The sequence below is a fragment of the Protopterus annectens genome, chromosome 12.part0 (genome assembly GCF_019279795.1).
Source record: "Protopterus annectens isolate FY-2018-M chromosome 12.part0, PAN1.0, whole genome shotgun sequence".
Lineage (NCBI taxonomy): Eukaryota > Metazoa > Chordata > Ceratodontiformes > Protopteridae > Protopterus > Protopterus annectens.
The window spans coordinates 1530988527-1531016109 of record NC_056746.1 but is presented as its reverse complement, the minus strand read 5'-3'; the positions used below and the strand labels follow the sequence as shown (position 1 = coordinate 1531016109).

Genomic DNA, 27583 nt, shown 5'->3' with positions numbered 1-27583 from the left:
ATCCAAATCCATGAGAACTACACACTGCAGTGACTTAAACCTCAGAACAGAAATAAATAGAACATGCTGGAGGGACAGATTCATATCCCAGAGGCTCCCCTCACTCTGGAACAAAATCCCAATCTAAGTCAGACAGAGCCCCTCAATGACCCTCCTTCAAGAAGAATCTTGACGTTTGGATGGGAAATCGTAAATTTACCCCTGGGATTTCTTCTGTGTCACTGCTAGACAGAGCCATGGTAAACTAACCTTAAATATACTATCTTCTGTGACCTACTATACAGAGGCACAGTCAACTAATCTAAGAAGGGTGGTGAAAGCCAAACACACTCTGGCTAGGTTTGTAAATGCCCTAGGGCAGATAGCCAAGCATCAACCTATAAACCTATGAAATCCTTGTCCCTGCTCTTGTTGTGGCACTGGCTAAATAGCCCTCATGTCCATGAGAGATGAAACTTGGTTTTGTGCCTCTGTCCATTGATTGTGTGGCAGGTCTGGCACACCTTTTGCCTTTGGAAGGGTGTGAAAGTGGAACCTGTAGCCCTGAGAGACTACATTTAAGACCCATTTGTCCTGGGTGATCATGTGCCAGTTTTGTTAAAAAAATGCTAGCTTTCCCCCTAAGGGTGCTGCCAAAAGATAAATGCTTGGCACTGGCAGAGGGAAGTCATTGGGACTGCTTCCTATATGGCTGTGATTTGTCTTCTCCGCTTTGGGAGGCAGAAACACCCCATTGTTTGGGCCTGTATAAGCCCTGGGGCTGTTGTCTGCCTCTTTGTGGCCTGTCTGACATGGGAAAGGACCAATTCTTAGAAGGCCAGTTCCTGCTAAATCTGGGTGGCTGTACCTGTAAGAAATCCTTCACTGTCTGCATAGATTTAGCTTTGCCTCCATTTTCTTCAACACCTCTTCTGCCTTAACACCAAACAAAGTATCACGCTGTAATGGAGCATCTAACAATTTTGCTGTAAAATGATCAGGCAGAGTCTGTTCCTTTAACCAAGCATGCCTTCTAATGACGGAACCTGTTACAGCGGCCCTGCAAGAGGCCACCGGTGAATCATAACCACATTGCAAAGTATGTTTTCCCACTTGTTCAGCTGCATGCAATAAATCCTGCAATTCCTTGTTCTCAGAACATTCAGAATTTGTCTACATTTTCTGTTTTAACAGAGACATTAAGTATTGCTGATATTTAAGCATATGAAACTGACAATTTAAAGTCCTTACAGCCAAGGTAGCAGAAGTGTAAACTTTTTTCCCCCATCTGTCCAGTGCCCTAGAATCTCCATCTGAGGGGACAGGGTTTTTTGCAGTAGCAGCCTTGACCCCATTGGGACCCAGAGAAATAGTTTCTGGGTCAGCAGCAGGGTTTTTATATAGAAATTTATGAGAATCTGCAACCCTGTAGTATCTGTCTGGCTTAACAGGTGCAGGAGATAAAGAGTCGGGAGACAGGCCGGACTCTGAAAATACATCTACAATGTCCAAAACAGGAGGAATAGCAAGAGGTCTGTGCTGAGGTAGTAAAAGAAAGTCTCTGAGCCTTTTCTTAGAATCTGAATAATGTTGGCTCTCCCAGTGGAAATGCTCCATCATGGTATGCAGGGTTTCCCCAAATGAGTAATTCTCAGGAGGAGAAGCTGAAGGAATAGATTCTTCAGCATCAGAATCCTCATAGGGAGGAATAGAGTATCCCTGTTCTGAAGAGGAGTCAGAGGAAATGGAAACCTGATCAGAGGAATCATATTGTGTCTTGCCTAGGCCTCTTATCGGGGGGGGGGGGGAGAATGGGAACCCCTGATCAAAGTAATTAGGTCTTCGGCCATTTTCAGCATCTGTTTCTTAGGCATGGAAGTCTGTCCTGGAGAATGCTGCACTGGTTTCCTTGTCTTTAAAACTGTTTTAGTCTTTGTCTTTGATGCTGAAGTTGGTTTGATATAAAGATTTGTAGGTCTGAAAACACCCTCAGAAGCCGATGCCTGCTCAGCGGCTCCGGACCTATATGAGGGGTTAGTTTCCAAAGGCCCAATACCTTGACTATCCAGAGGCCTAGTTGTCTCCACGTGGGAGTCGGAGGCGGCCTGAGCTCTGATGTAGTGGGTGTCAGGGGCTGACAACTGGCGAATGGCCTAGAAGAGGCTTCATCGGTTTTAGACCTCGGATGCCTATCCTTTTCCCTTGCGCTTTTTATGAACTCCAGTTGTCGGCTGTTCCGACGGCATTATGCAGTTAAACCTTCAGCCAAAGTAATGAAAAGCAAAATCGTACCGACGCTTAATAGTGCGTTGGTTAAATCTAGCACAAAACCGACAACTAGCAACGTCGTGGTCAGGGCCTAAGCAAGGAATACAGTAAGAATGGAAATCCTTATGAGGTATTTGCTTCCCACAAGAAATACAATTGTTAACTTTTTCTGACATCGGTCTGGAGCAAGAAAAAAGTTTCCCCAACAGGGTACTTAGCTTTATAGAAGACTTCGGATCTGAAATTCAATTTTGAAAATCTCAGGAGTCTGTCGACCGGCACTTGCGAAAGTACAGTTTTGTACCTACCATAAATGTAGATGTTTGAATGTATTCACTGCTGCAGTCATTACACTTGGGTTATCCTGCCGTCAGGTGGTCCCCACAGTCGGCCAGAGTTCCAAAGTCTTGGTCCGGCGTCGGTTGCTGTCGCTTCTTCCCTGACATTAGTGCACCGGGGTATATTAGGTGCAGCCGACACCATTTTCTTCAGTTTTTCTTGCACCAGATGTCAGGTGCCCCCAAAAAGGTAGGCAAAACATATTGCTAAAAAGCATACATTAAAAAATAAACAACAATACCTTCAGTTATAAGCAAATACACCACATAGGTTGTATAAGTAGTGAGGTACAGATAAGTCCCAGGTAAGAAAGTGGGGATGAAGGGTGGGTAACCTGGACTGCAGCAGTGAATACACTCGAACATCTACATTTATGGTAGGTACAAAACTGTACTATGTTCATCGTGTTTCACTGCTGCAGTCATTACACTTGGGTTGAATCCCAAAGCTGAGGTTGGGTGGATGGTTCTATAAAGCATTAGGGGTGGCTATAAGGCCCTGCAGCACTGCAGTGGCAAAGCCAGCTCTGGATTTAGAGTAAAGAGGCAGGTGGTAATGCTTGGTAAAGGTATGCACTGAACTGCAAGTTGCAGCTTCCAAAATATCCTTGGTAGGTTACTACTCTGAGGAAGGCAGTTGAAGTGGCTGTAGCCCTGGTGGAATCAGACCTAATGTTGCTAGGTACAGCTTTTCCATGTTGTGTGTAGCAGAAATGTATACAGTGCCCTATCCATTTTGAGATGGTCTGTTTTGAAATAGCTTTTCCCTGTGATCCTGCAGCATATGCTACAAACAATTGCTCAGTTTTCCTGAAAGCTTTTGTTTTGTCCAACTAAAAGCGTAACTGTCTGTGTATGTCCAAGGAATGCAGAAGTCTCTCCCCTTTATTCTGGGGATTTGGATAAAATGTTGGCAAGTGAATAGTTTGGTTTAGAGCCACACTTGATACCACCTTTGTCATAAAAGTAGGGTTTGTTCTTAAAGACACCCTGTCTTGATGAAAAATGATGAAAGGTTCCACTGCCATTAGTGCCTGTAACTCTGATACTCTTCGTGCTGAGGTTATTGCCAGAAGCAGAGAAGTTTTCCATGACACATATTTTAATTCTGCTGAATTGGCTGGTTCAAAAGGAGGTAAAGTAAATTTCTCAGGTCCCAAGTTGGAGTTGGTGCTCTACGGGGCGGTTTTATGTTTTTAGCCACTCTGAGGTACTGTTTTAGCAAAGGATGAGAGAACATTGGCGGATCTGTGTTGTAATAAACAGAGATGGCAGAGGTGTGGATCTTAATGGATGAAAAAGATAGGCCTTTGTCCAGCATCTCAGTTAAATATTGTAGTATCTGAGGAATATTTGGGACAAGAGGGTCAAAGCTTTGAGCCTGGTTCCAGGCACAGAATCTCTTCCACTTTTCTGAATAGGATTTCCTGGTGCTAGGCCTCCTGCCCTCCAAAATGACATCCATAACAGCTTTAGAGAGAGGTGCTGTCTGCTTGACTAAGGAATCTGCCATGCAGCCAGGTTTAAAGTTTTGAGCTGGCTGTGAAGTATCTGATTGTTTTGCTGAGTCAGAAGGTGCGGAATTTGAGGTAAAATCCATGGTGGGCCTTGTGCTAAGTTCTTTAAGACTGGGTATCAGTGCTGGCGTGGCCAGTCTGGGGCAATCAGGATCATTTTTGGCTTTTAGGAGTACCTTTGAAAGGAGAGGCAGTGGTGGAAAGGCATATACTTGTAAGTTTTTCCAGCTGAATGAGAGAGCATCCACTTTCCATGCTTGTGTGTGGTAGGTCCTTGTGCAGAATTTCTTTAGCTGGCAATTCATTGGGGGAGGCAAACAGATCTATGTCCGGGCTCCACCATTTTTGTGTTATCATGCTGAATATTTGTGGATTTAATGTCCACTTGTGTGGATCCATGATGTTTCTGCTTAAGTTGTCTGCCAGAGTATTTTTCTCTCCTGGCAGGAACTGTGCTTGCAGATGAACTTGATAGGTTACAGCTGTGGTCCACAAGGTCATGGCTTGTCTGCAGAGGGGATATGAATGAGTGCCTCCTTGCTTGTTTATGTACCACATAACTGTGGTGTTGTCTGTCTTTAGTAATAGTTGTCCTGGATGCAGAAGGTCCTTGAAAGCTATAAGGGCATTTTGTACAGCTAGCATCACTTTTTGATTGATGTGAAGATGCCTTTGTTCTGTGGCCCACTTGCCCTGAATACATTTTCCTGCCATGTGTGCTCCCCAGGCGTAGTCCGAAGCATCTGTTGTCAGTGTTTGCTTGGCTGTGAGCTGAGTGAAAGGCTGTCAAGGAATAAGTGGTATTACTGTTTCCAAACTGTGACAGTGTTGAGACCAAACACTCTTTAGGTACCATTGCAATTTCCTCATATGCAGTCTGGCATATGGAATCAGTAGTACGCAAGAAGCCATGAACCCCAAGGCCTGCAGAATATTTCTTGCAGGGAGTTGGGTTTTTGTTGCCATCAATTGAAAGTACTGAGTCAGTTGTCCTTGCTTGTCTGGCGTGAGATAAGCCATCTGGGCCGTTGCATTTAAGCTGGCACCCAGGAATATTATCTCTTGTGAGGGCACTAGTTTTGACTTCTTTTCGTTTACTGTGTACCCTAGGCAAATTAGCAATCTTTTTACAAATGCTAGATGCTTTAGAAGAATGTCCTTGCTCTCTGCTTGAATAAGGCAGTCGTCCAAGTATGGGTAAATTTTAATTCCTTTTTGTCTGCAAAATGCAATTACTGGCGCCAGGCATTTTGTGAAGACTCTGGGCCCAGTAGATAAGCCAAAGGGCAGTGCATTTTAATTCATTTTTGTCTGCAAAATGCAATTACTGGTGCCAGGCATTTTGTGAAGACCCTGGGCACAGTAGATAAGCCAAAGGGCAGTGCAGAGAATTGGTAATGCATTGAACCAGCTATGAATCTGAGGTATCTTCTGCAATTTTGTCGGATAGGGACAGGCAGGTATGCCTCCTTGAGGTCCAAAGTAACGAGCCAAGCCTTCTTGCCTAGCATGGGAAGAAGCTGCTTAGTGTCAACATTTTGAATTTCAGAACATCCAGGTAAGTATTTAGAGAGGAAAGGTCCAGTATGGGTCTCCAGGCTTTGTCCTTTCTTGGGACCAGAAAGAGTCTTGAGTAAAATCCTTGTCCTTGCTCCTGTTGTGGCACTTTTTGAATAGCTCTCATGTCCATGAGGGCTGTAATTTGTTTTTGAGCCTCTGCGCATTGATTTTGTGGAAGATCTGGCATTCCTTTTAGCCTTGGTAAAGTGTGAAAGTGGAACCTGTAACCTTGAGACACAATATTCAGAACACATTTGTCTTGGGTGATCATATGCCAATTTTGATAAAAAAGTGCTAGTTTCCCCGCCAAGGGGGCTGCCAAAAGGAAAGTGCTTGGCATCTGAAGGGGGAAGTCATTGGGACCGTTTCCTATAAGGTTGTGACCTGTCTTCCCCTCCTTTTAGGGTTGAAGCACCCCATTGTCAAGGTCTGTAAGAGCCTTGGGGCTGAGATCTACTTCTTGGGTGTCTGTATCTGCCCCTTTGTGGTCTGTCTGACACTGGAAAGGACCAATTTTTTGTAGGTCAATTTCTGCTAAATCGAGGTGGTTGTACCTGTAAGAAATCCTTCACTGTTTGCATAGATTTTGCCTTATCCTCCATTTTCTTTAATACCTCTTCTGCCTTAACACCAAATAAGACATCCTGCTGCAAAGGTGCATCCAATAATTTTGCTTTGACATGTTCAGGTAAACCTTGTTCTTTCAACAAAGCATGCCTTCGAATCACAGATCCTGTAACTGCTGCTCTACAAGAGGCCTCTAATGAATCAAAACCACATTGCAAAGTATGTTTTCCCGCTTGTTCAGCTGCATGCAATAAATCCTGCATTTCCTTATAGTCAGGATGTTCTGCATTTGTAAGCATTTTCTGTTTTAACAGAGACATTAAATATTGTTGATATTTAAGCATATGAAACTGGCAAATGAAAGCCCTCACTGCTAAAGTTGCAGAAGTGTAAACTTTCTTCCCCCATCTGTCTAATGCTCTAGAATCCCTGTCAGAGGGAACTGGATTTTTAGCCGTGGAAGCCTTTACCCCTTTGGGACCCTGAGAAATAGTTTCTGGGTCAGCAACAGGGTTTTTATAAAGAAATTTGTGAGAGTCAGGGACTCTGTAGTATCTGTCTGGTTTGACTGGAGGAGCAGGGGGCAAAGAATCAGGATTTAAACGGACTAGCAAGGGGTCTGTGCTGAGGCAATAAAAAGAAAATCTCTGAGCCTTTTCTTGGATTCTGAATAATCCTGGCCCTCCCAATGGAAATGCTCCCTCATGGTATGTTTCAAGTTTCCCCAAAAGAATAGTCCTCTGGAGGAGAGGTTGAAGGCATTGATTCTTCAGCATCAGAATCCTCATAGGGGGGTAAAGAGTATCGCTTATCTGAAGAGGAATCCGAAGAAATGGAAACCTGGTCATAGGAATCATAGTCTGCATCCTGCCTAGGCCTTTTTTCAGGAGGGGGATGGGGACCCCTGATCAGAGTAATTAAGTCTTCGGCCATTTTGAGCATCTATTTTTAGGCATTGAGGCCTGTCCAGGTGAATGCTGTACTTGCTTCTTTGTCTTTAAAGGAGTTTTAGCCTTGGCTGTAGATTTGATGGTAAGCTGAGAAGGTCTGAAAACACCCTCAGAAGCCGATGCCTGCTCAGCGGCTCCGGACCCTTCTGAAGGGTTAGTATCTGCAAGCCCTAAATCTTGAATATCCAGAGGCCTAGCCATCTCCATGTGGGAGTCGGAGGTGGCCTGTGGTTCTGAGGTAGCGGTTGTCAGGGGCTGCGAAGGCGCCTCACTGAAAACCTGAGAACCGGCAACTGGCCTAAAAGAGGTTTCATTGTCAGTTTTGCGCCTCAGATGCCTGTCCTTATCCTTGTCTTTGTGCATTTTGTGTATTCTGATCGTCGGTTGTTCCGACGGCATGGTATATAATTGAACCTTCGGCCAAAATAATGTCGGGCAAAGTCAAACCGACGTTTAATAGTGCGCTTGTTAAATCTAGCACAAAACTGACAACTAGTGACGTCGTGGTCTGAGCCTAGGCATGGAATACAGTAAGAATGAAAATTCTTATGAGGTATTTGCTTCCCACAAGAAATACAATTATTAACTTTTACTGACATCGGACTGAGGCAAGAAAAAGTTTCCCCAATGGGGTACTTAGCTTTATTGAAGACTTCGGTTCTGAAATTCGAATTGAAAATCTCAGGAGTCAGCCGACCGGCACTTGCGAACTGCTTTTGCTTTGGGCACCGCGCGGCAAGAAAGACTGAAGAAAATGGCATCAGCTGCACCTAATATACCCCTGGCGCACTGATGTCAGGGAAGAAGTGACAGCAACCGACGCTGGACCAAGACTTTGGAACTCTGGCCAACTGCGGGACCCCCTGATGGCAGGATAACCCAAGTGTAATGACTGCAGCAGTGAAACACAATGAACATTTGCTTTTGCTTCGGGCACCGCGCGGCAAGAAAAACTGAAGAAAATAGCATCGGCTGCATCTTTTATACCCCTGGCGCACTGATGTCAGGGAAGACGTGACAGCAACCGACGCCGGACCAAGACTTTGGAATTCAGGCCGACTGCGGGTAGCCTGCCAGCAGGATAACCCAAGTGTAATGATTGCAATAGTGAAACACGATGAACATCAGGGGGAAGGGGGTGGGTATGTCAAGGACAGTGACGATCGATAACACAGATGGAATGTTGTGGTAAGATACAACTTCTTTATTTGATGTTGCCAATCTTCACATAATCCTTGACAATGGGACAGAGCCCCAGCTCCCAGAATCCTGCGAGGTCTTACGGAAGAATATTCCTGAGGACCACCAAGCTGAAGGATGCTCATCCCCTCGAGACCAGAGCCAATTTGTAATGAGTAATAAACGTATGTGGAGATGCCAAGTAGCCGCTGCACAAATATCACCTATAGAAAGTCTAGCGTGAAAGACTGCAGATGTGGCTACTACTCTGGTGGAATGAGCTTTAACAGCCCTTTGAAGTGGGAAATTCTTCTTTTCATAAACAAAAGTAATACAGTCCTTTAGCTACCTAGCCAGGGTGACTTTAGAAACCGGTTTCCCCATAGTCACTGGGGAAAAGGAAACAAATAACTGATCTAATTTTCTGAATTCTTTTGTCCTGTTTAAGTAGAAACTAAGTTGTCTATGTACATCCAATAAATTTAGGCAGTATTCACTTTTGTTAGAAAAGTTGGGAAAGAAGACTGGGAGTTGAATAGCTTGGTCATGGTTGGTTTCAGATACTATCTTTGGTAAAAAGGAAGTGTTTGTTCTCAATGAGACCTTATCTTAATGAAATATTAAATAAGGAGATTTGCAGGACAAGGCACATATCGCCGATCTTCTCCTAGCGGAGGTAATGGCTGACAGAAATAAGGTTTTCCATGACAAGAACATTAGATCACACTTGGTAGAAGGTTCAAAGAGGGATAGACTAGAGATTGGAGTACTAAATTCAAGTCCCAAGGTGCAGTGGGTTCCTTATATGGAGGTCTGAGCATCAAGGATCCTTTCAGAAAGGCTTTGCAAAGCTTGTGGGATATTAGGGATGTGCCCTTTAGACCAGAATGGAAATTAGAGACTGCAGCTTTAGGATTCTATTAACTGGAGCCAAATATGAATCAATGCTAGCTTTTGACATCCACATAGCAAATGTATGCCACTTGCTAAGGCACAGCTTTCTAGTCGAGGGTTTGTGGCAAGCCAGAACAAATCTTCTGACTGGTGAATTGAGAGAGGAATGCCAGCCAATCACGGGAACTGGAGAAGTCACTCAGTGAGCTTGAGGGTCTGGAAATTCTGGTGAAATAGTCCAATCTTGATGGGAGATCTGGATCTGTGTCCAGACTCCAGGGTTTTCGAAGTAGATGAAGCCAAAGAAGGGGAGAACCAAATCTGTCAAGGCCAGAATGGGGCAATGAGAATTATAATGTTCTTCGATCTGATGGCTTTCTTTAAGAAATGGGATATTAGGGGAATTGGGGGAAATGCAGAGCTTAGACCGGAGGGCCAATCGTGCAGAAGAGCATCTCTCGGTGACTCCACTGGAAGGAGGATCAGGGCAAAGTAGTTGGTGCACTTGTTGTTCAGGGGTGATGCAAACAGGTCGCAGCAAGTCTAGCCTCACTGGCGAAATACCTTTTCCACCACCGATGGATTGACAGACCACTTGTGAGGCATTAGAATACATCTACTCTATTTGTCCGCAATCACATTGGAACTCCCCAGAATATGCATTGCTATGGGAAAGTAGCCAAACTCAGAGTTTCTCTACATTGAGGACAGGACCTTATTCCCCCTGTTTGTTGATGTACCAGACTACTGACATGTTGTCTGTTTGGACTGCAATTGTTCCCAAGGGAAGGGTTGCCTGAAATGCTTCCAATCCTAAAAGCACCGCCCTCATCTCTAGAAAACTGACATGCAAATTGGCCTCCAAGTGGGACTAAGTGCCTTGGACTGTCTTTCCCAGATAATGCCCCACCTCATCGGTGGTCACTATGGCTTGAGGTTGACAGGGGAGAAACAGACGGCCCAACATGATTTTGTTGGAATGAAGCCACCAACTCAGGTCTTCACTGTAATTGTTGGTAATCGTGACCAGATGGGACACTGGTTGATCTAGTATGGACATTGAGATGACAGAAACTATTGAAAAATTTGCATATATCTCGCTAGGGGGAGAGAGTGATAGAGGTTACCATCGACCCTAGAGTTTGAAGGAGTCTTACTGGTACTTTGTTGTTGCGAACAATCTGACTGACTTGAAATCTTATCCTTTGAAGTCTTTCTTTGGGAAGAGATGCAATGCTTGTGACTGTGTTGAGCATCACTCCAATGAATTACAATTGTTGAGATGGTTCTAGATGTGACTTTTCATAATTTATGGTGATGCCTAAGTCGGAGCAAAGAAGAAGAGTGTAGTCTCGAGCTTTTATGAGTAGACACCTGGTGGGAGTGGTCTAGATACGGAAACACATGGAATCCTTCCAGTCTGAGATGATCTGCTACCACTGCCATGCATCTGGTGAACATCCCGGGGGCTGTGGTGAGACCAAAGGGCAGTGCCCTGAACTGATGGTGACTGACCCCCAGCCGGAAACACAGAAATCTTCTGGACTGTTTGTCCACCTTTATATTGTAATTCACATCCTGAAGATCTATTGAGCACATCCAATCAACTTTTTCAAAGAACAGAAGGATAGACTGAACTGTGACCATCCGAAATTTGGTTTGTTGAACTGATTTGTTCAGCATACTGAGATCTAGGACTGGTCTCCAGTCCCCTGTATTCTTTGGCACTAAAAAGAATCTTGAGTAAATTCCAGATCCTATGTGGTCTGGTGGGACTGCTTGGATGACTTCTATTGAGCAGCTTTTGACTTTAAGATTACTGCCTCCTTGTGACTGTGTGGAACATCTGGGATTTTGATTTACACTCTTTGGTTGTACTAAGAAGGGGATTTTGTATCCTCTGATTATAATCCTCTTCACCCAAATGTCCTTTGTTATATTCTTAGCCAGGCAGATTGGTGCAGGGATAACTGCCCCCTCCCCCCGAATGCCTCCAGAGGATGCCAATCGGGCTTCCTTTCAGGAACGCTGATGGGAGTTTCCCAGAGAAAGAATTCCTGGAACCCTGACTCCGCGGGCCACCTCTGCCTCTTCCTCGGAATCTTCCATTATTACTTCCCCCTCTGCCCTGGAGGAAGTCATTGCCACGAGTCTTGGAAAGGCCCTTTGGACTTATTAAAGCACAGCCTCCCACTCTGCTGGTTCCTGGAATAAGGCTGCTAGGGAGTGGAAAAGTGTACACCCATGGGCAAAAACAGTCTTCCCATCTTTCTCACATCTGGCTAGAGTTTCTTTAACTTTGGGACCAAACAGGGATGTTACGTCAAATGGAGCACTGATGAAAGAAGACCTAAATGGCTCCATGAACTCACAAGTGCATCCAGGTGTGTCTTCTGATGGCTAAGCCTGAACCCGCTGCTCTTGTCGTCCTTTCAGTGGTATGTGCAATTAGCCTCATGGAATAGTTGGAAATCGATTTAAAAGTGGCGAGCTGAGAAATCACTTTGTCCCAAACTCCTTCAGCTACTGCTCCTGACAGAGTATCTGATAGCTCTTTATTCAAATCTCTCTGAAGTCTGGTAAAATGCGACATGTAGTTCAAGGAGCTATCCGTTCTGAGGAGACTTTTGGAACCGTGGGTGTCTTGGCTACTTTAGTTGGCGGTTCCAAAGAAACAGTTAGAACCAACTGACTTCCCTTTTTAGGCTTCTCCTGCTTACTGGAAGAAGAGGAAGTGGAAGGAGGACTAGCTTCTGTCCTAGACCTAGATAAGGCCTCTTCTAAATCTGATTTCTAAGACCTTTTAAAATATGCTCGTTTTTGCGGTCGACTAGTGCCCTACGGCTAAAGCTATGAGAAATGGGCAAAGTCTTCCTGCAAATTAACTGCTCCTAGACGATATACAAATAGTGTGCGTCTGTCAGAGTTTGGAAGTTTTCTTTCACATTTGAGACACCTCTTGAAGAGGTGCCTTTAACTGGCTTGTCCGCCATGAGGAACACACACACACACACACACACACACACACACACACACACACACACACACACACACACACACACACACACACACACACACACAGATAGTTAGAAGTGAGGGAAAAAGGGTCTCTTTTTTTTCTTTTTAAAGAGAAGTACCAACAATGGTATTTGAGAACTGGTTAAGTTAAGGGGGAAATATACCACTGATGGTACGTAAAGAATACCTAAGGGTATCAAAAGGGTCACACGTACACAATAATAACTAGAAAAAAAAATAGAGGAGTGGGTAGATTAAGTAAAGGGAAGTTAACAGATACTGGAAGAAACAAGACAAAACATACAATTTAGAAATGTTGCTGTCGCTCGTGAGATTAAGAGAGAACGTGTCTGGCACTATGAAGTGGCAAATGAGATCTGGGATAATTTGGCAAGGAGCATTATGGGCAGAGTTCTGCTCTAGAGTTTTTGGAAGGCACAAGCTGGAATAATGGCCGAGTCGGTTCTGAGGTTCAGAACCAAACCCACTGTCAAGGATCATGTGAAGATTGACAACATCAGATTAACTCTTTCACTACAGCTTCGACTTTGAGTGAACCAAAACACATCATACCCTTCTGCAAGCTGAAGAATCTGTCAGTATTTACTTCATAACTAAGATGCTGCACTATCTAAAGGTTATTTTTAAACTTACCAAATGCCTGTATATAACATACTGGTTTGTGAAAATTAATATGGAGACTGGACATTAAAATTCTAACGTGATCCCTTAACCAACTAAGTTGTACTGATTAGTCTGACACGTTCATTCATGTAACTGAAAAAAAGTACATCAATTTCCCAAAACTATCTTGTTAAAAAAGCCTTTCCCAATCTAGGAATGTTTCTGCTATTCAAAATTAAAATTCATGTTGGCTACTGATTTAGTGAAGTGTTAAGGTGTGCAAAAAAAAAAAAAAAAGACATACACAAAAGGATACAGCACAGGGCATGGAACAGATGAAAACTACCCTACTTCAATATAATGAATTTACAGCCACTTACATTACCACCGTTATTAAATCAGCATTCTTCACAGTGCACACAACACTTTTCTTTTTGTACACAGCACTCACCCAGGATTGCAGCTGCCTGAAGAGAATATTTCTCTGCATTCACCAAAGCAATCAGCTCCTGTACATCTGGCAAGTCCTGAAAATATTTACAAACAAGGTTAGAACTGATGTTCAAAACAGTTCCTTAAGTAAATCTTGAATTTTATCTCATTCAGTGCTATGTTTACACTTCAAGTATTCAAACCACATGCAATAAGATGTTCTACATAACACAAAAACTTCACATGAATGCAGTGCTTTTCCTTATGCCATTTAATTTTGTGACTTGCAGTATTATGCCCTTTTAGATGCCTTTTCAGCTCATATCCTGCTTCACTTCAGCTTACCAACTTTGCTACTTTTTTGGGTTTCCAACTATCTCCTGATCTTTAATTCTTGGCATCATTTTCATTATGGACATCGCAGTAGTGCAGCGGTAACGTTGTCGCCTCACAGCAAGAGGTTCTCCAGTTCGATTCTCGGCTGGGGTGCCTTCTGTGCGGAGTCTGCATGTCCTCCCTCCGTTCGTGTGGGTTTCCTCTGGGTGCTCCGGTTTCCTCCCACGTTATAAAGACATGTGTCTGGAGCATTTCTCCCCGGGCCTCCACTGAAAACTGGCTTGTTCCAAGTCGGACTTTCCCGGTTAACAAATATAAAATAAAATAAATAAATAAAAATAAATAAATAAAAATTTTAACTTCTCACCTTATTTCTTCCTTCTACCAGTAAAGGTTGTGTTGGAACCCCTACGACTACTCTTCCTACCTTAGACACACACTCACCTGAAATCCAATTTTTCTCTTTTCTCCCTAGATAGCACCACTATCTCCCCTGCCTTACACACCAAACTCCTCGGGGTGATAAGCGACTAAAATTTGACTTGCACATTCAACAGACCATCAAAACACACCAAAAACTTGGACTACTTTATTGGAACAAAGATTCCTCACTACTGCCACTAAATGCACTCATGCGCAGGCATTTCTCCTACCTAGTGTTCTATACGCTTTCCCCATCCTTACCAATATCCAAACTACCTCAATGCAGAAACTGGAACAAACGTGCATCAAAATTTCCAGATTTATTCTAAACCAACCACACTCTTCACATAACTGTCGCTCACTAAACAAACTTCAGTGGCTGGAATTTCTGCACCTTCTCCTACAACTGCTACTCCACACATACTACCTTTTCCATACTCAACAACCCCTCTGCCTGCCCTGCTCTCGCTTCCCATGTTACTCTTTACTCTCCCCCCAGGCTCTCTGGAGTGCTGATCAGCATCTTCTCTCAGTTTACAAACCCAAAAGAAATACTGGCAAACTACTTTACAAACACTGTCTCACTAAATTGGAACAAATTCCCTCTCCATAATAGATCCAACCTTACCTTTCCCCATTTTAAAAAGGAGCTTAAATCTCGCCTACTAAACTTGAAATTATGCCGTTGCCTTGACCACATGTAGTCTTAGTCTGACCTACTGTATAACCTGTTGCATCTCCTAACTTTCTGTTAGTAACTTCTGCTTAAACTAACCTCCTAAACCCTCAGCTCTACTACTATGGCCCTACTATAGCCTCCTCCTTTCTCTCCCCCTCCCATTCTCCACACAATTTATCTTTTTCCCCCACTTCCTATGAATGTCTACACATTGTCCTTCTTTTGAACAATGATCTTTTTGTTTTTACTCTCATATGTAGTACATTTTGACCACTGCCATCACTGCAACCCTTAATGTGCATAATTGTTTTTCTTTTGTTTTTCTCTTAATAATTAATTTCGCATTTGCATTGTTGTTTTTAATAGTTTTTGTCCTGTTTGTTTACCTTTGCTTATGTTTGCTGGGACTCTTTCCCCTTGGGTCTCCACTGAAAATAGGTTTGTTTTCAAACTCAATTGGACTAACCTGGTTAACAAAAGTGAAATATACAATAAATAAATGCAGGAATGTCTTTGGTTTTGGGAGTTTTCAAATACTTCTTGGAACCCCCTTGCCAATTTCTTCTTTAATGTCTATTTACATGCATTTTGTTCAGACTGTTTGTTTCTTACCAAAATTGCATGATTATAGAATCCCTGGGAGAATTTGGAAAAGGAGGGCTGAAAAATCTTAAGAGATTTCCTTTATTAATTTACCTCTTTCATCACACTTTTTGATCACCTCTGCAGCACAGGGGACCAAAAACATCTCCATCCAAACAGGAAGTTAAAATTTCATTTTTAACATCTGGGAGGGGGTTTGAAGAATGCAGCCATGCAAACCTCCTCAAAACAGTACCAGGTAGCCATAGCCCTTGAAGAAATATTAACACAGACATACAAACACTGTACACAATGAGTAGTGACTTCAGCAACAGAAGAAATTTAAAGATTCTTCTCACAAGAAGAAACTGCAGACAAATCATTCCACATACTTTCAAAATTAGTCAGGACAAACCTTAATTTAGAAGCCTGATAATTCAAAGTTCTGAAAATTAAAGTTGCAGAAGCATATATGTTTTACACAGTTATCTTTTCATCTTTATCAGAAATACTAGGATTGGAATTTACTAAGTGTTAGCATAAGTAAGCTGCTATATCAGGTTTAGGAAGACTGTATCAAAACTTAAAAGACTGAGGAACTTTATGCATCCTATCTGCCTTTTTAGGGACAGCTGGTTGACTGTCAGGAAAATTGTAGGGAGTAACACAAATCCTCAAAGGCTGAAAGAACTGAGGGAATGGGTACAGGTTCTAGAAAATCCTTCTGGAATAGCTCACAGTATTTTCTGCGGGATGAGAAGCCTCAGTACTCTCCCAGTGAAAACACTGGCACATTCCAGAAATAGTCTTCAAGAAAAAGAACCTCACACAAGGACAGTCACAAACTGAGCTCTCCTCAGTCTCAATCAGAAATCTGAGAAGAAAACCCTGCACTGGTCTCTTCACCCTCCTGTCTAGATTCAGAACCCTGAATCTCTTCAGGAAAGGAGATACCCTCTTTCTTTTACCAGAAACTAATTTACAAGAAATATCAACAGCCTGAATTAAACACTGAGCCAGACCCAGTAAACTACTCCTAACTAAGCAGACCCAGTAAACTACTCCTAACTAAGGAACTTGAAGAGATGTAGACACGTGTTTAGTTTTGTGTTTCTTTTTTTACAAGAAAAATTGGACCAACAGTGTTATTACCAGTTTCCCCAGGGATGGGCACAACATTTGGACTAAACAGGGAAGCCTTCCATGTTCCCTCTCCCATGACTGACAAGAGTGGCTCTCCCTTGCCCACCGAGGGGACTCCAATGGCTAATCCCTAGTCCAAACTGGCTGTAGGTGCTACCAGAAGGATCTGAGGTAAAAGTTGAATAGTCTGAAGTGCAACTAATGGCTACAGCAGAGACACCCACCTGTGAATGAGGCAAATTGCTAGCCTGCTGTGATGGCAAAGGCTGTTTGATTAACTTTTTCTTTTTGCACCTGGCAAAAGGACTGACCATGGGACCAAGATTGTTCCACAGTCAAGCTGAAAATGGTGCCAGTTTCCTAGGGAAAATGAGCAACAAATGCTGGTAAAAATTAAGTTTTTAAAAGTCACTTTTTTCACAGACTGACAGAGTAAAAAGCACTTCAAAACACTTTGCCAGCCCCACAAAGTAAAATAAGCACACTTTCTCCACAGAAAAAATGTTTTCAGTTACACTTAACAGCTTTTAAACTGACAAGATAAAAAAACACTCTTGGTTAAAAGTACAGTACAATCTCATGATCGCCATTAAAACACAAACTCCTAACTTTAAATAACTTTCCTGAACAGCAAAATATCAATAATAAAATTATTAAAGGAAGGTTTCTTTCTCAAAGAGAACTTATCTGCCCAGCAAAGGAACACAAGCTGACTGTCGATCCATGAAACCTCAGAGGAGCATACTCATCGTTGGCAGGGAAGCTCTGAAGGCCTTGGTGCCCAAACTTGTCTTTTAGTTAGCTCAGCAGCCTGACAGTTAAGGTATGTGGAATGTGCTATGAAGCTTTGGAAGCTGGCTGGCTGATGTATCTCTGACAGGACATAGCCCATACAGCCAAGGCTACTGCAGTAGTCACCAATATGATGAACATCAGAATAGTTGCATTACATAATTTAATTTTTAACAACTTGAATTCTACAAATGTTGAATTTACTGGAAGGTCTCTCTTTTGGTGCAGAAAGAAAGTACAGTTGTGTACACTTAACTTGCTGGGTGATGTCAGTTTGTCCGAGCTATAAAGGACAGCAGGCGACACCATTACCTCAGTTTTTCTTGCCTTAACCAACCAAAGAATTCCAATTTTAATAATTATTAGTAGTCCTGGGGTCAGAGACCCCCATAGAAATGTGTCTCTGTAAGGACAGCAGATATCAGGGGGAAGGAGGGAGGGAAAGCATGACTGCAACAGTAAATACACTCAAACATCTACATTATTGGTAAGTGCACACAACTGTACTATGTTCTTCATGTTTCACTGCTGCAATATTAATCATTGGGAAGATTCTCAAAGCTGAGGAGAAGGGTGGAAGGTTGATAGAATCTTAAGATTGGGTGAGCATGCCCTACAGAATAGCAGAGGCAAACCCAGCCCTAGCATTTGAAAACAGATTCAGATGGTAATGTTTGGTGAAGGTGTGGACTGAAGGGCATGTGGCAGCTTCCAGGATGTCCTTGGTGGGTACACCTCTAAGGAATTCTGTGGAAGTAGAGGTTGCCCTAGTGGAATGGGTTCTGATTGTCCTAGGGGGTGGTTTCCATGCAAGGAGTAGCAAAATGGATGCAGTGTGCTATCCTTTTGGAAATGGTCTGTTTGGATATTGGTTTCCCCTGTGCCCCTGTTTTAAAGCTGACTAAGAGCTGGTCAGTTTTCCTGAATGTCTTTGTACAATCCAGATAAAATTTGAGTTGCCTGTGCATATTCAAATAATGCAGTATTCATTCCCCCTTATTTTGAGGGTTAAGGAAGAAGGTGGGCAAGGGGATGGCCTGGTCGAGGGTAACATCCAAAACCACATTTGGCATGAAGGAGGTAGTGGTTCTCAGGGAGACCCTGTCTGCATGGAAGATGATAAATGGTTTAATGGGCATTAAAGCTTGAATCTCTGACACTCTCCTGGCTGAAGTGATAGCCAGGAGAAATGCAGTCTTCCAAGAGAGGTACTTCAATTTTTAGGATGTTGCAGGCTCAAAGCTTTTCTAAAACATAGGTCAGGTCCCAGGCTGGGGTGGGCTGTTTTCTGGGAAGCCTGACATTAGAAGCTCATCTAAGGAATTGTTTGATAAGGGGGTGGGAGAACAATGGTAGTTCTGTGTCAAAGTGTGCTGAGATGGCCAAGGCATGGATCTTGACAGAGGGGGAGAGACCCTTGTTAAGAAGCTAAGCAAGATAATGTAGAATAACAGGAATGGAGGGCAGATGTATGTCTGCCCCCTTGGACTGGCTCCAGGAGCAGAATATCTTTTCCATTTTCCAGCATAAGATTTGCTGGTGCTGGGTCTTCTGGCTTCTGTGATGATGTCAAGGACTTGCTTGCTTAGCATAGATTCCTTGTTGGTTATGGTAGAATAAGCCATGCTGAGAGTTTGAGTATCTGAAGGTCTGGGTGCAGCACTGTCCCCCTCCCCCCCGGGATAGCAGGTGAGGTATCAGAAGTAGCTGCCAGGGGGGGCTGGTGGGATAGGCTGCGCAGCAGTGGGTACCAATGCTGTCTGGGCCAATCTGGGACAATGAATATTGCTCTTGTTTTTTCCTCCCTTATCTTGATTAATACTTTTGGAATGACTGGAAGAGGCGGAAATGCATACACAAAGAGGGTATTCGAAGGTAAAGTCAGGGCATCGACCTTCCAGGCCATCTGATGGTACTCCGTGGTGCAGAATTTCTGTACTGGGTGATTGAGATGAGGAGGCAAAGAGGTCCACCTGGGGGGGGGTCCCCCCATGTGTGCGTAATTTGCAGAAAAATGTCTGTGTATTTGCCATTCATGTGGGTTCAGCAGGTTTCTGCTTATGTGGCCTGCTAGGGTGTTGTTGATGCCCGGTAGGTATTGGGCTATAACATGCAGTCCCAAGGATGAGGGTGTTAGCCACAGGATCATGGCTATTCTGCACTGGGCATAAGATTGAGTCCCTCCCTGTTTGTTGATGTACCACAGTTGTCTGTTTTTATGAGGAGAACTCCCGGTTTGAGGTAGGGTTTGAAGGATGTCAAGAGAGTTTTGCACTGCTATCATTTCCTTTTGGTTGATGTGCAAGGCTAGCTTTTTTGCGTCCCAGAGCCCTTGGGCGCATCTGCCTTCTAGGTGGGCACCACAGGCTATGTCCGAAACATCTGTAGTTATGGTCTGTTCTAATGGACGGAGGGTGAATGGAAGTCTCTTGTTCAGAGCAAAGGCCTTGGCCCACCAGAGGAACTCAGATCTTATGCAAGGAGGTGTCCAGAGGTTGTGAGTGTTGCCACCATAGGTTCTTTAGGTACCACTAAATTTTCCTCATGTGCAGTCTGGACAGAGGTACCAATAAGATGCATAAGGCCATGTACCCTAGAGCTTGCAGGAATTTTCTGGCAGAAAGCTGGGTTTGGGAGGCCAGAGTAGTGACGTATTTTGGTAGGAAACTGTTTTTCTGGGGACAAAAAGGTCACTTGCTTTTCTGTGTCCAGTAAGACTCCCAGAAATATGATTTTCCTGGTAGGAGACTGTTTTGATTTCCTTTCATTGATAGTAATCCCCAGAGAGGTAAGTAGGGTTTTTACAAATGAGAGGTGCTTGCTGCTGAAACAACTTATTGCAGTCTGTCTGGATGAGACAGTCATCCAGGTAAGGGTAAATCTCTACATTGTTTTGCCTGCAGAAGGCAATGGCAGGAGCTAGACATTTGGTGAATACCCTGGGAGCACTAGATAAGCCAAAGGGCAAAGCAGAAAACTGAAAGTGTAATGTTCCTGCTCTGAAGCGCAGGAATTTTCTGCATGATTGCCTTCCACCTGTCCCCTACTGGAGTCGAATAAGGGTTTAGTCTGTTATCCTTAGACCAGATGGAGAACCTTTTCCACTTATCCTGATACAGTTTTCTGGTGGATGGTTTATGAGAGGCCAGAATGATGTCTTGAACAGGCAAGGAGAGATTTGCTTACCTGGCAACTAATGGAAGTGGAGAAACCAAGCAGTCAGCTTGACACTAGACAGATTTGGGTGACTCAGCCCTTGGGGGTGAGTAATTAGGGACAAAATATCCATAGGTTTTAAAATGACTATACAGCTAGATACTAGAAAGGAGGAATGTGCAGTGGTCCTTAATTAAAATGTTAACAACAAAACATCACTGTACATTTATAATACCCTACCAAACTGAAAATATTCTCATCTGGTGTTGGGATCTTCAATATTCTTGAAGAAAACCGAAAGTTGTATAAAGAGCAATAACCTCGTCCTATCCTCTCCTATGAAGATATAGACTTCTCCACTGCTTCTATGAAAAGATCTTTGGAGAAAAATATGAGTGAAGCAACAAATAAAAAGCCAAGATTACTCGTGTCTTCTTGAACACATTTGCCACTGTTTTTTACTCAACAGTAACACTGTTTTCTTTTAGTCTTCATCTACTGAATTACTTTTGAGAGAGATACTAGTGAACCTAAAAAAGTATGCCTTTATTCATCATAGTCGTTAACTAATGCGCTAACATGACTGATTGACTACCAATGATGTGCATTCAAGTACCATGATGTGCATTCAAGTACCATTGACTACCAATAGGTTCATAGGTAGGTACTAGACTATCGGCCCTAGTGCCCATACATGCCTAGCCAAAAAATGTACCCTGGCTTTCGCCACCCAAGAAAATTATTTTCCTGTGCCCCTGTCGAGCAGAGCCACAGAAGTGATCGTCTGGGTGAATTTCCCATTCAATCATCAAGGTTTTTCTTGAAGAGTGCTAATGAGGAGCTCTGTTTGACATAGATAGGTAGTCTGTTCCAGAGTATGGGAAGTCTCTGGGACAGGAATCTATCCCTCCAGCATGTTCTGTTTATTGTGGTGACAAGGTTTAGGTCCCTAGAGCGTGTAGTTCGGAGGGATTGGGATTTCTTTAAGTGGAGCATGTCCAACAGCTCTGGGTTTGACATAGCTTTGTATGTTAGGCAGAGATCGCCCCTGAGTAGGCGATATGCGATGGAGTAAAGCTGTAGTTTTTTGAGACGGTCTCCATAGGGCATCTGTTTGAGGCCAGTAATCCTCTTTGTGAGGTATTTCTGTGGTCTTTCCAGTTGTTGTAGATGTCTTGTGAGGTACATACCAAAAGGGGCGTTGTACTCTATAATGGGTCTAATGAGTGATGAGTAGAGGGAAACAATGACCTCTTTTTTTTTCTGGATGAGAATTCTTTTGTGATGAGATGAGCCACGTAGAAGGATTTCCTGACCACTGTGGCAATGTGATTATCAAAGGAGAGACTACTGTCCACCTGTGTCCCAAAGTATCATCACATTTTCGGCATTAAGTAGACTACCAGCTATGTGGTAGTTCATGGGTACAGAGGTTTTTATCAAAGGGGATGACAATACACTTTTTGGCATTCAGCTTCAGGCCATGGCTTTGACACCAGGTATCTGTCTCAGTGAGGCCCTTTTGTAGTTTGTCCACATCGTTAGGAGTTTCGATTATGGCTCCTAGTTTGCAGTCATCTGCAAACTTTGTTAGCCAAAGACCTTCTGTGTTGGCCTGCACTTCAGAGAAGTAGATACCAAACAGGACAGGACCCAGGACTGAACCCTGTGGTACTCCACTTGTCACTGGTCTGATGTCGGATTTGGAATCCGCTACTTTCACAGTGTGGGTTCTGTCCGTGAGCCAGTTGGCAACCCACCTTGTGACATAGGCATTTATACCTAGTTTAGTGAGCTTATCTATAATTCCAGAGTGGGGGATGGTGTCGAAAGCCTTGGCGAGATCTAGATAAGCAGTGTGAACTATTTTACCCTCATCTATGGCTTTGGTGACTGCTTTAAAGAAGTCAATCAGGTTTAGGAGACATGATTCTGCCTTTTACAAATCCAAACTGGGTAGGGTCCAGAGTTTGGAGATTACCAATGTCTTTGTTTATGAGCTCCATGATGATACGTTCCATGGCCTTGCAGACCAGGCTCGTCAGGCTAATGGGGCGGTAGTTCCCGGGGTCCGTCGTGGCTCCCCCCGTTTGTGGAGTGGGATAACCGTCGCGGTGTGCCATTCAGTGGGTACAAAGCCTGAGGTGATGCTATGACTGAACATGGTACTTAGGTAGGGTGCCAGTTCATTCTGTAGTTCGTGTAGAACGCAGCCTTGGATATTGTCAGGTCCCATGGATGCTGTGTTCTTGGCTTTGGAGAGTGTTTTTTTTACCTGTGCAGCCATGATTATAGGAACTTTTCATTCTTCCAGTATAGAGATAGGCCCTCTAGGGGGTGAGAGGGGGGTAAAGTTAGCACTGAACCTATCTGCTAGGATGTTGGCAATAGTTGGCTCTGTATATTTAGTGCCATTGTGCTGTAACTCAGAGCAGATCTGATTGTTCCCATTTAGATTATTGACATAGCTATAGAATGCTTTGTGGTTGTCTTCAGAGTCCGTGGCAATTTTGTTTTCGTAACTAGCTTTGGAGGATTTTATGAGGGATCTCATCTTCTTACTGAGGTTGACCAGGGAGTTCCTCCAGTCATGGGATTTTACTCTTTTTTGCAACAGTTTCTTTCTTCTGTTGTAGAGTTTGTTTACGGCAGAGGACCACCAGATTGGCTTCCTTTTTTGGAGGATAACATCTTGGTTCTATTAGGGATAGCATGATCCATAGGAATATATCAAACAAACAGATTATCAGCAAACCTTCTACAGCTCATAAAATCTTTTACTTATGAGCACTGGAATAAAAGATTTTATGAGCTACAGAAGGTTTGCTTCGATAGTCGTGGTGTGCCTTTCATTCTGTTTGTTTGATATATTCCTGTGGATTTTTGTGTGAAGGCACTTCACCCCTATGGTGTATTCTCTTTTGACTATAATAGCATGATCCATGCACTCGTGTAAGTGCTTATAAAGTGCATTTGTGTAGGATTCGGCAGTCGTACCTCTATTGTCCATCTGCATGGGTGTCATGACGTTTGCCACTTCTGTCTTAAAAGTGTGAAGTTGGCTTTGGAGAAGTTTTTTACGATGGTTTCTCTAATTGGGGGTGGGGGTGGGATGTGGATGTCTAGGCTGATTAGCTTGTGGTCGGATCTGACCAATGAGGAACTTGACCTCTGGTGTGGAACGCCGGTTTCCCATGTTGGTAATGACCAGGTCTAGGATATTGCTGCCCCTGGTGGGGGTGTGAATAAGTTGATCCAAGGCATTGGAATTTATGAATTCTAGAAAACGTTGAGCAAAAGAGTTGGTACATGAGTAGTTGCATTCAAGTACCACTGACTACCAATTATGTGCATTCAAGTACCAAGGAAATAAAAAGCTTCACTGGCTCTTGTAAAGTTTATCTATATAAACTAAAGTTCATGTACAAGATAAGATACATACGCATTTACAAATAGCTTCATAAAAAGAAGTTATGTCTTACCATAACATTCCATCTGTGTTGCTCATCTTCTTTCATTCATCACTGATGGGTTCAGTTCCGAGCCCTCGGAACAGAGTCGGCCTCTCTACCAAGTTCACGCCAGCCAAAAAAACTCTCGAGGTAAGTCTCTACCCAGAATGTCCTTCGCCCTGTTACCTCAGATCGAGTTTGCTAGAGAAAGAGAAGTAAAGCCAAGGCCACTTCTGCCCAAAACCCTAGGACACCACTTAGACCCAAAGCATCTCCCAGGAGCCTTTGGAGGGGGAAGGAGGGTGGGAAGTGATGAATGAAAGATGATGAACAACACAGATAGGAACATTATGGTAAGACATAACTTCTTTATCTGATGTTGTTAATCTTCTTTCCATTCATCACTGATGGGACAGAATCCCAAGCTACCTTGACGTGCATGGGCGGCCCTTATGGAAGAACATTCCTAAGTACCACTGAGCCGAAGGCAGCTCTCCCTCTGGAGACTAAGTTCAATTTGTAATGATTGATATCGGTATGAGGCTTAGCCCAAGTGGCTGCTGCACAGATGTCATCCATGGAATCCCTGGAATGGAAAGCTACAGATGTTGCCATAGATCTAGTGGAGTGAGCTTTAACTTTTGGCATAGGTTCGTTACTGTGGGAATAGATGAAGCGTATGCAGTCCCTTAGCTATTTAGATAATGTAACCTTGGAAACAGCCTCTCCCATTCTGGGCCCAGAAAAAGAGATGAAAAGCTGTTCGGATTTACAGATAGGTTTGGCCCTGTCTAGGTAAAATCTCAATTGTCTATGTATGTCTAAGGAGTGAAGGCAGTACTCTCCTCTGTTGGCAAAATTCGGAAAGAACACAGGTAAATCAATGGTCTGGTTTATGAAGAATTCAGGAAACTTTGGGAAGGAAGCATGGATTCGTCCGAAGTGATACTCTGTCTTTATGAAAGACAAGATAGGGCCTCTTGATACACAAAAGCCTGTACTCAGAGACCCTTCTGGCAGACGTGATGGCTACTAAAAACAGGGATTTCCAAGACAAAAACTTTAGGTCACACTTCGCAGCAGGTTCAAAAGGTTTTTGAGTCATAGACTGAAGGACTGAAGTGAAGTTCCATGGTTCCACAGGCTGCCTGACAGGAGGCTTGATATGACAGGTTCCCTTGAGGAAGGCCTTGCAAAGGCATAAAGAGATAAGAGGAGTACCATCTATATCATTGTGGAAATTGGAAATTGCCGCTAGGTGTACTCATACAGTAGAGGCAGAGGCTCCATTATCAAAAAACTTAGATAGGTATTGATGTACCGCAGTTACTGGAGCCGAATAAGGGTTTAGTCTGTTATCCTTAGACCAGATGGAGAACCTTTTCCACTTATCCTGATACAGTTTTCTGGTGGATGGTTTATGAGAAGCCAGAATGATGTCTTGAACAGGCGAGGAGAGATTTGCTTACCTGGCAACTAATGGAAGTGGAGAAATCATGCAGTCAGCTTGACACTGGACAGATTTGGGTGACTCAGCCCTTGGGGGGTGAGTAATTAGATCTGGTAGAGGGTCCAGAATCCATGACGGGTATATTAGGTGAGGCCGTGGAAAGGTGAAACAAACTTGTCGATGCCACAACGGGGCTAAGAGGATCACCTTGCATCTCAACCGAAGAGCTTTCTTGAGAAATTGTGGAATCAGGGGAGTGAAGTGAATTGTGGAGGATAAGCGTAAAGAAGTCCCATGGGCCGATCATGGATTAGAGCGTCCCTCGGTGACTCCCTCTATGGGGGAAAGTACAGTTTTGTACCTACCATAAATGCAGATGTCTGATAGACATGCAACTGCAGTCATAACATGTGGGTTGTCCTGCCTCAGGCAGCCCTCGGTCGGCCGGATTCCAAAGTCTGGGTCCGACGTCGGCTGATGTCGCATTTCTCTCCGACGTTAGAGCGGCTGGAGTACATAAGCATCAGCCAACGCCATTTTCTTCAGTGTTTCTTGCCCCAGATGCCAGGTGCCCTCCAAGGAAGGCTGTAATGAAATTGGAAGACAAAAACAGGATTCCAAACAAATAAATGAGCAATAAAACAAATACACCATAACAGATATCCCCAGCTAAGAGAAACAGGGATAGGAGTGGACCCTAGGCATAGAGGGGTATGGAGGGTGGGAAAATCAGACTGCAGTTGCATGTCTATCGGACATCTACATTTATGGTAGGTACAAAACTGTACTATGTCCTTCAAGAATACAACTGCAGTCATAACATGTGGGTAGAATACCATAGCTTAGCTGGGGGAGGAGGAATGCTCTAGGAAAAAGATGGTGTGGCAATCAAACCCTGCAGGACTGCCGAAGCAAAGCCTGCTCTGGATCTGGAGTATAGAGGGAGATTGTAGTGTTTGGAGAATGTATGCACGGAGCTCCATGTAGCAGCTTCTAGAATGTCCTTAGTAGGCACCCCTCTTAAGAATGGTGTAGAGGTGGCTGTAGCTCTGGTGGAATGTGGTCTGACATTGGCTGGAACAGTCTTTCCATGAAAGGAATAACAGAATCTGATGCAATGCCCAATCCATTTTGAAATAGTCTGTTTTGAAATTGCTTTTCCTTGGAGTGCAGGGGCGTAAGCTACAAAAAGTTGTTCAGACTTCCTACTGGCCTTGGTTCTGTCCAGGTAGTAACGAAGTTGTCTGTGAATGTCCAAGGTATGCAACAGTCTTTCCCCCTTGTTCTCAGGATTGGGGAAGAAAGCAGGCAGATGAATGGCTTGATTTAAAGAAACCCTAGATACCACCTTTGGCATAAAAGTAGGGTTGGTCCTTAATGAAACCCTGTCTCTGTGAAAAATAATAAAGGGTGGTATTGCCATTAGGGCTTGTAGTTCAAACCCTTCTTGCTGATGTAATTGCCAACAGGAAAGCTGTCTTCCATGAGAGAAATTGCAAGTCAACTGAAGCTGCTGGCTCAAATGGGGGTAGAGTCAGTTTTTCTAGGACAAAATTGAGGTCCCAGGCTGGCACTGGGGCCTTTCTTGGTGGCTGAATGTTCTTGATTCCCCTGAGGAATTGCCTTAGTAAAGGGTGTGAAAAAACAGGAGGATCAGTGTTGTATCTAGCTGAAATAGCAGATGCATGTATCTTTATGGAAGAATATGAGAGGCCATTCTGTAACATATCTGCCAAATATTCCAAGATGAGTGGGATGCTCAACAATGATGCATCATGTCCCTTGCTGGTATTCCAATTGCTGAATCTTTTCCACTTTGCTAAGTAAACCTTTCTGGTGGATAGCCTTCGAGCCTCTGTTAGTATCCGTTGAACTTCCTTGGAGAGAGATAGGCTGAAGTTATTTATGAGATCTCCCAGGCTGTTAGCTGCAGTGTCTGAAGATTTGGATGCACTGTTTCGAAGTTGTGCTGAGTCAGAAGTAGAGGCCATTGGGGAAGGGCCCACCTCCTGGTGTGACATATGCTCCGTAGTAGTGGGTACCAGTGTTGTCTTGGCCAGTCCGGAGCTATTATGATTCCCTTGGGTCTCTCTGCTTTGATCTTTAGTAATACTGAGGTCATCAGTGGCAGAGGTGGGAATGCATAGATTGTTAGGGAGTTCCAGTTGAATGAGAGGGCATCTATTTTCCAAGCTTTTGGATGGTATGTCCTTGTGCAGAATTTTGGTAGAAGATGGTTGAGAT

General features: G+C 43.6%; 1 protein-coding gene across 1 annotated transcript in view; it reads right to left on the bottom strand.

The window, feature by feature from the left end:
* SRP68 (signal recognition particle 68) overlaps window positions 1-27583 on the bottom strand; it is a gene marked incomplete in the record, with an annotated part of 1223106 nt that overhangs the window by 404159 nt on the left and 791364 nt on the right. The window contains 1 exon segment of the mRNA XM_044090499.1: window positions 13346-13421. Within this exon segment, the coding sequence (XP_043946434.1) occupies window positions 13346-13421 (76 nt within the window).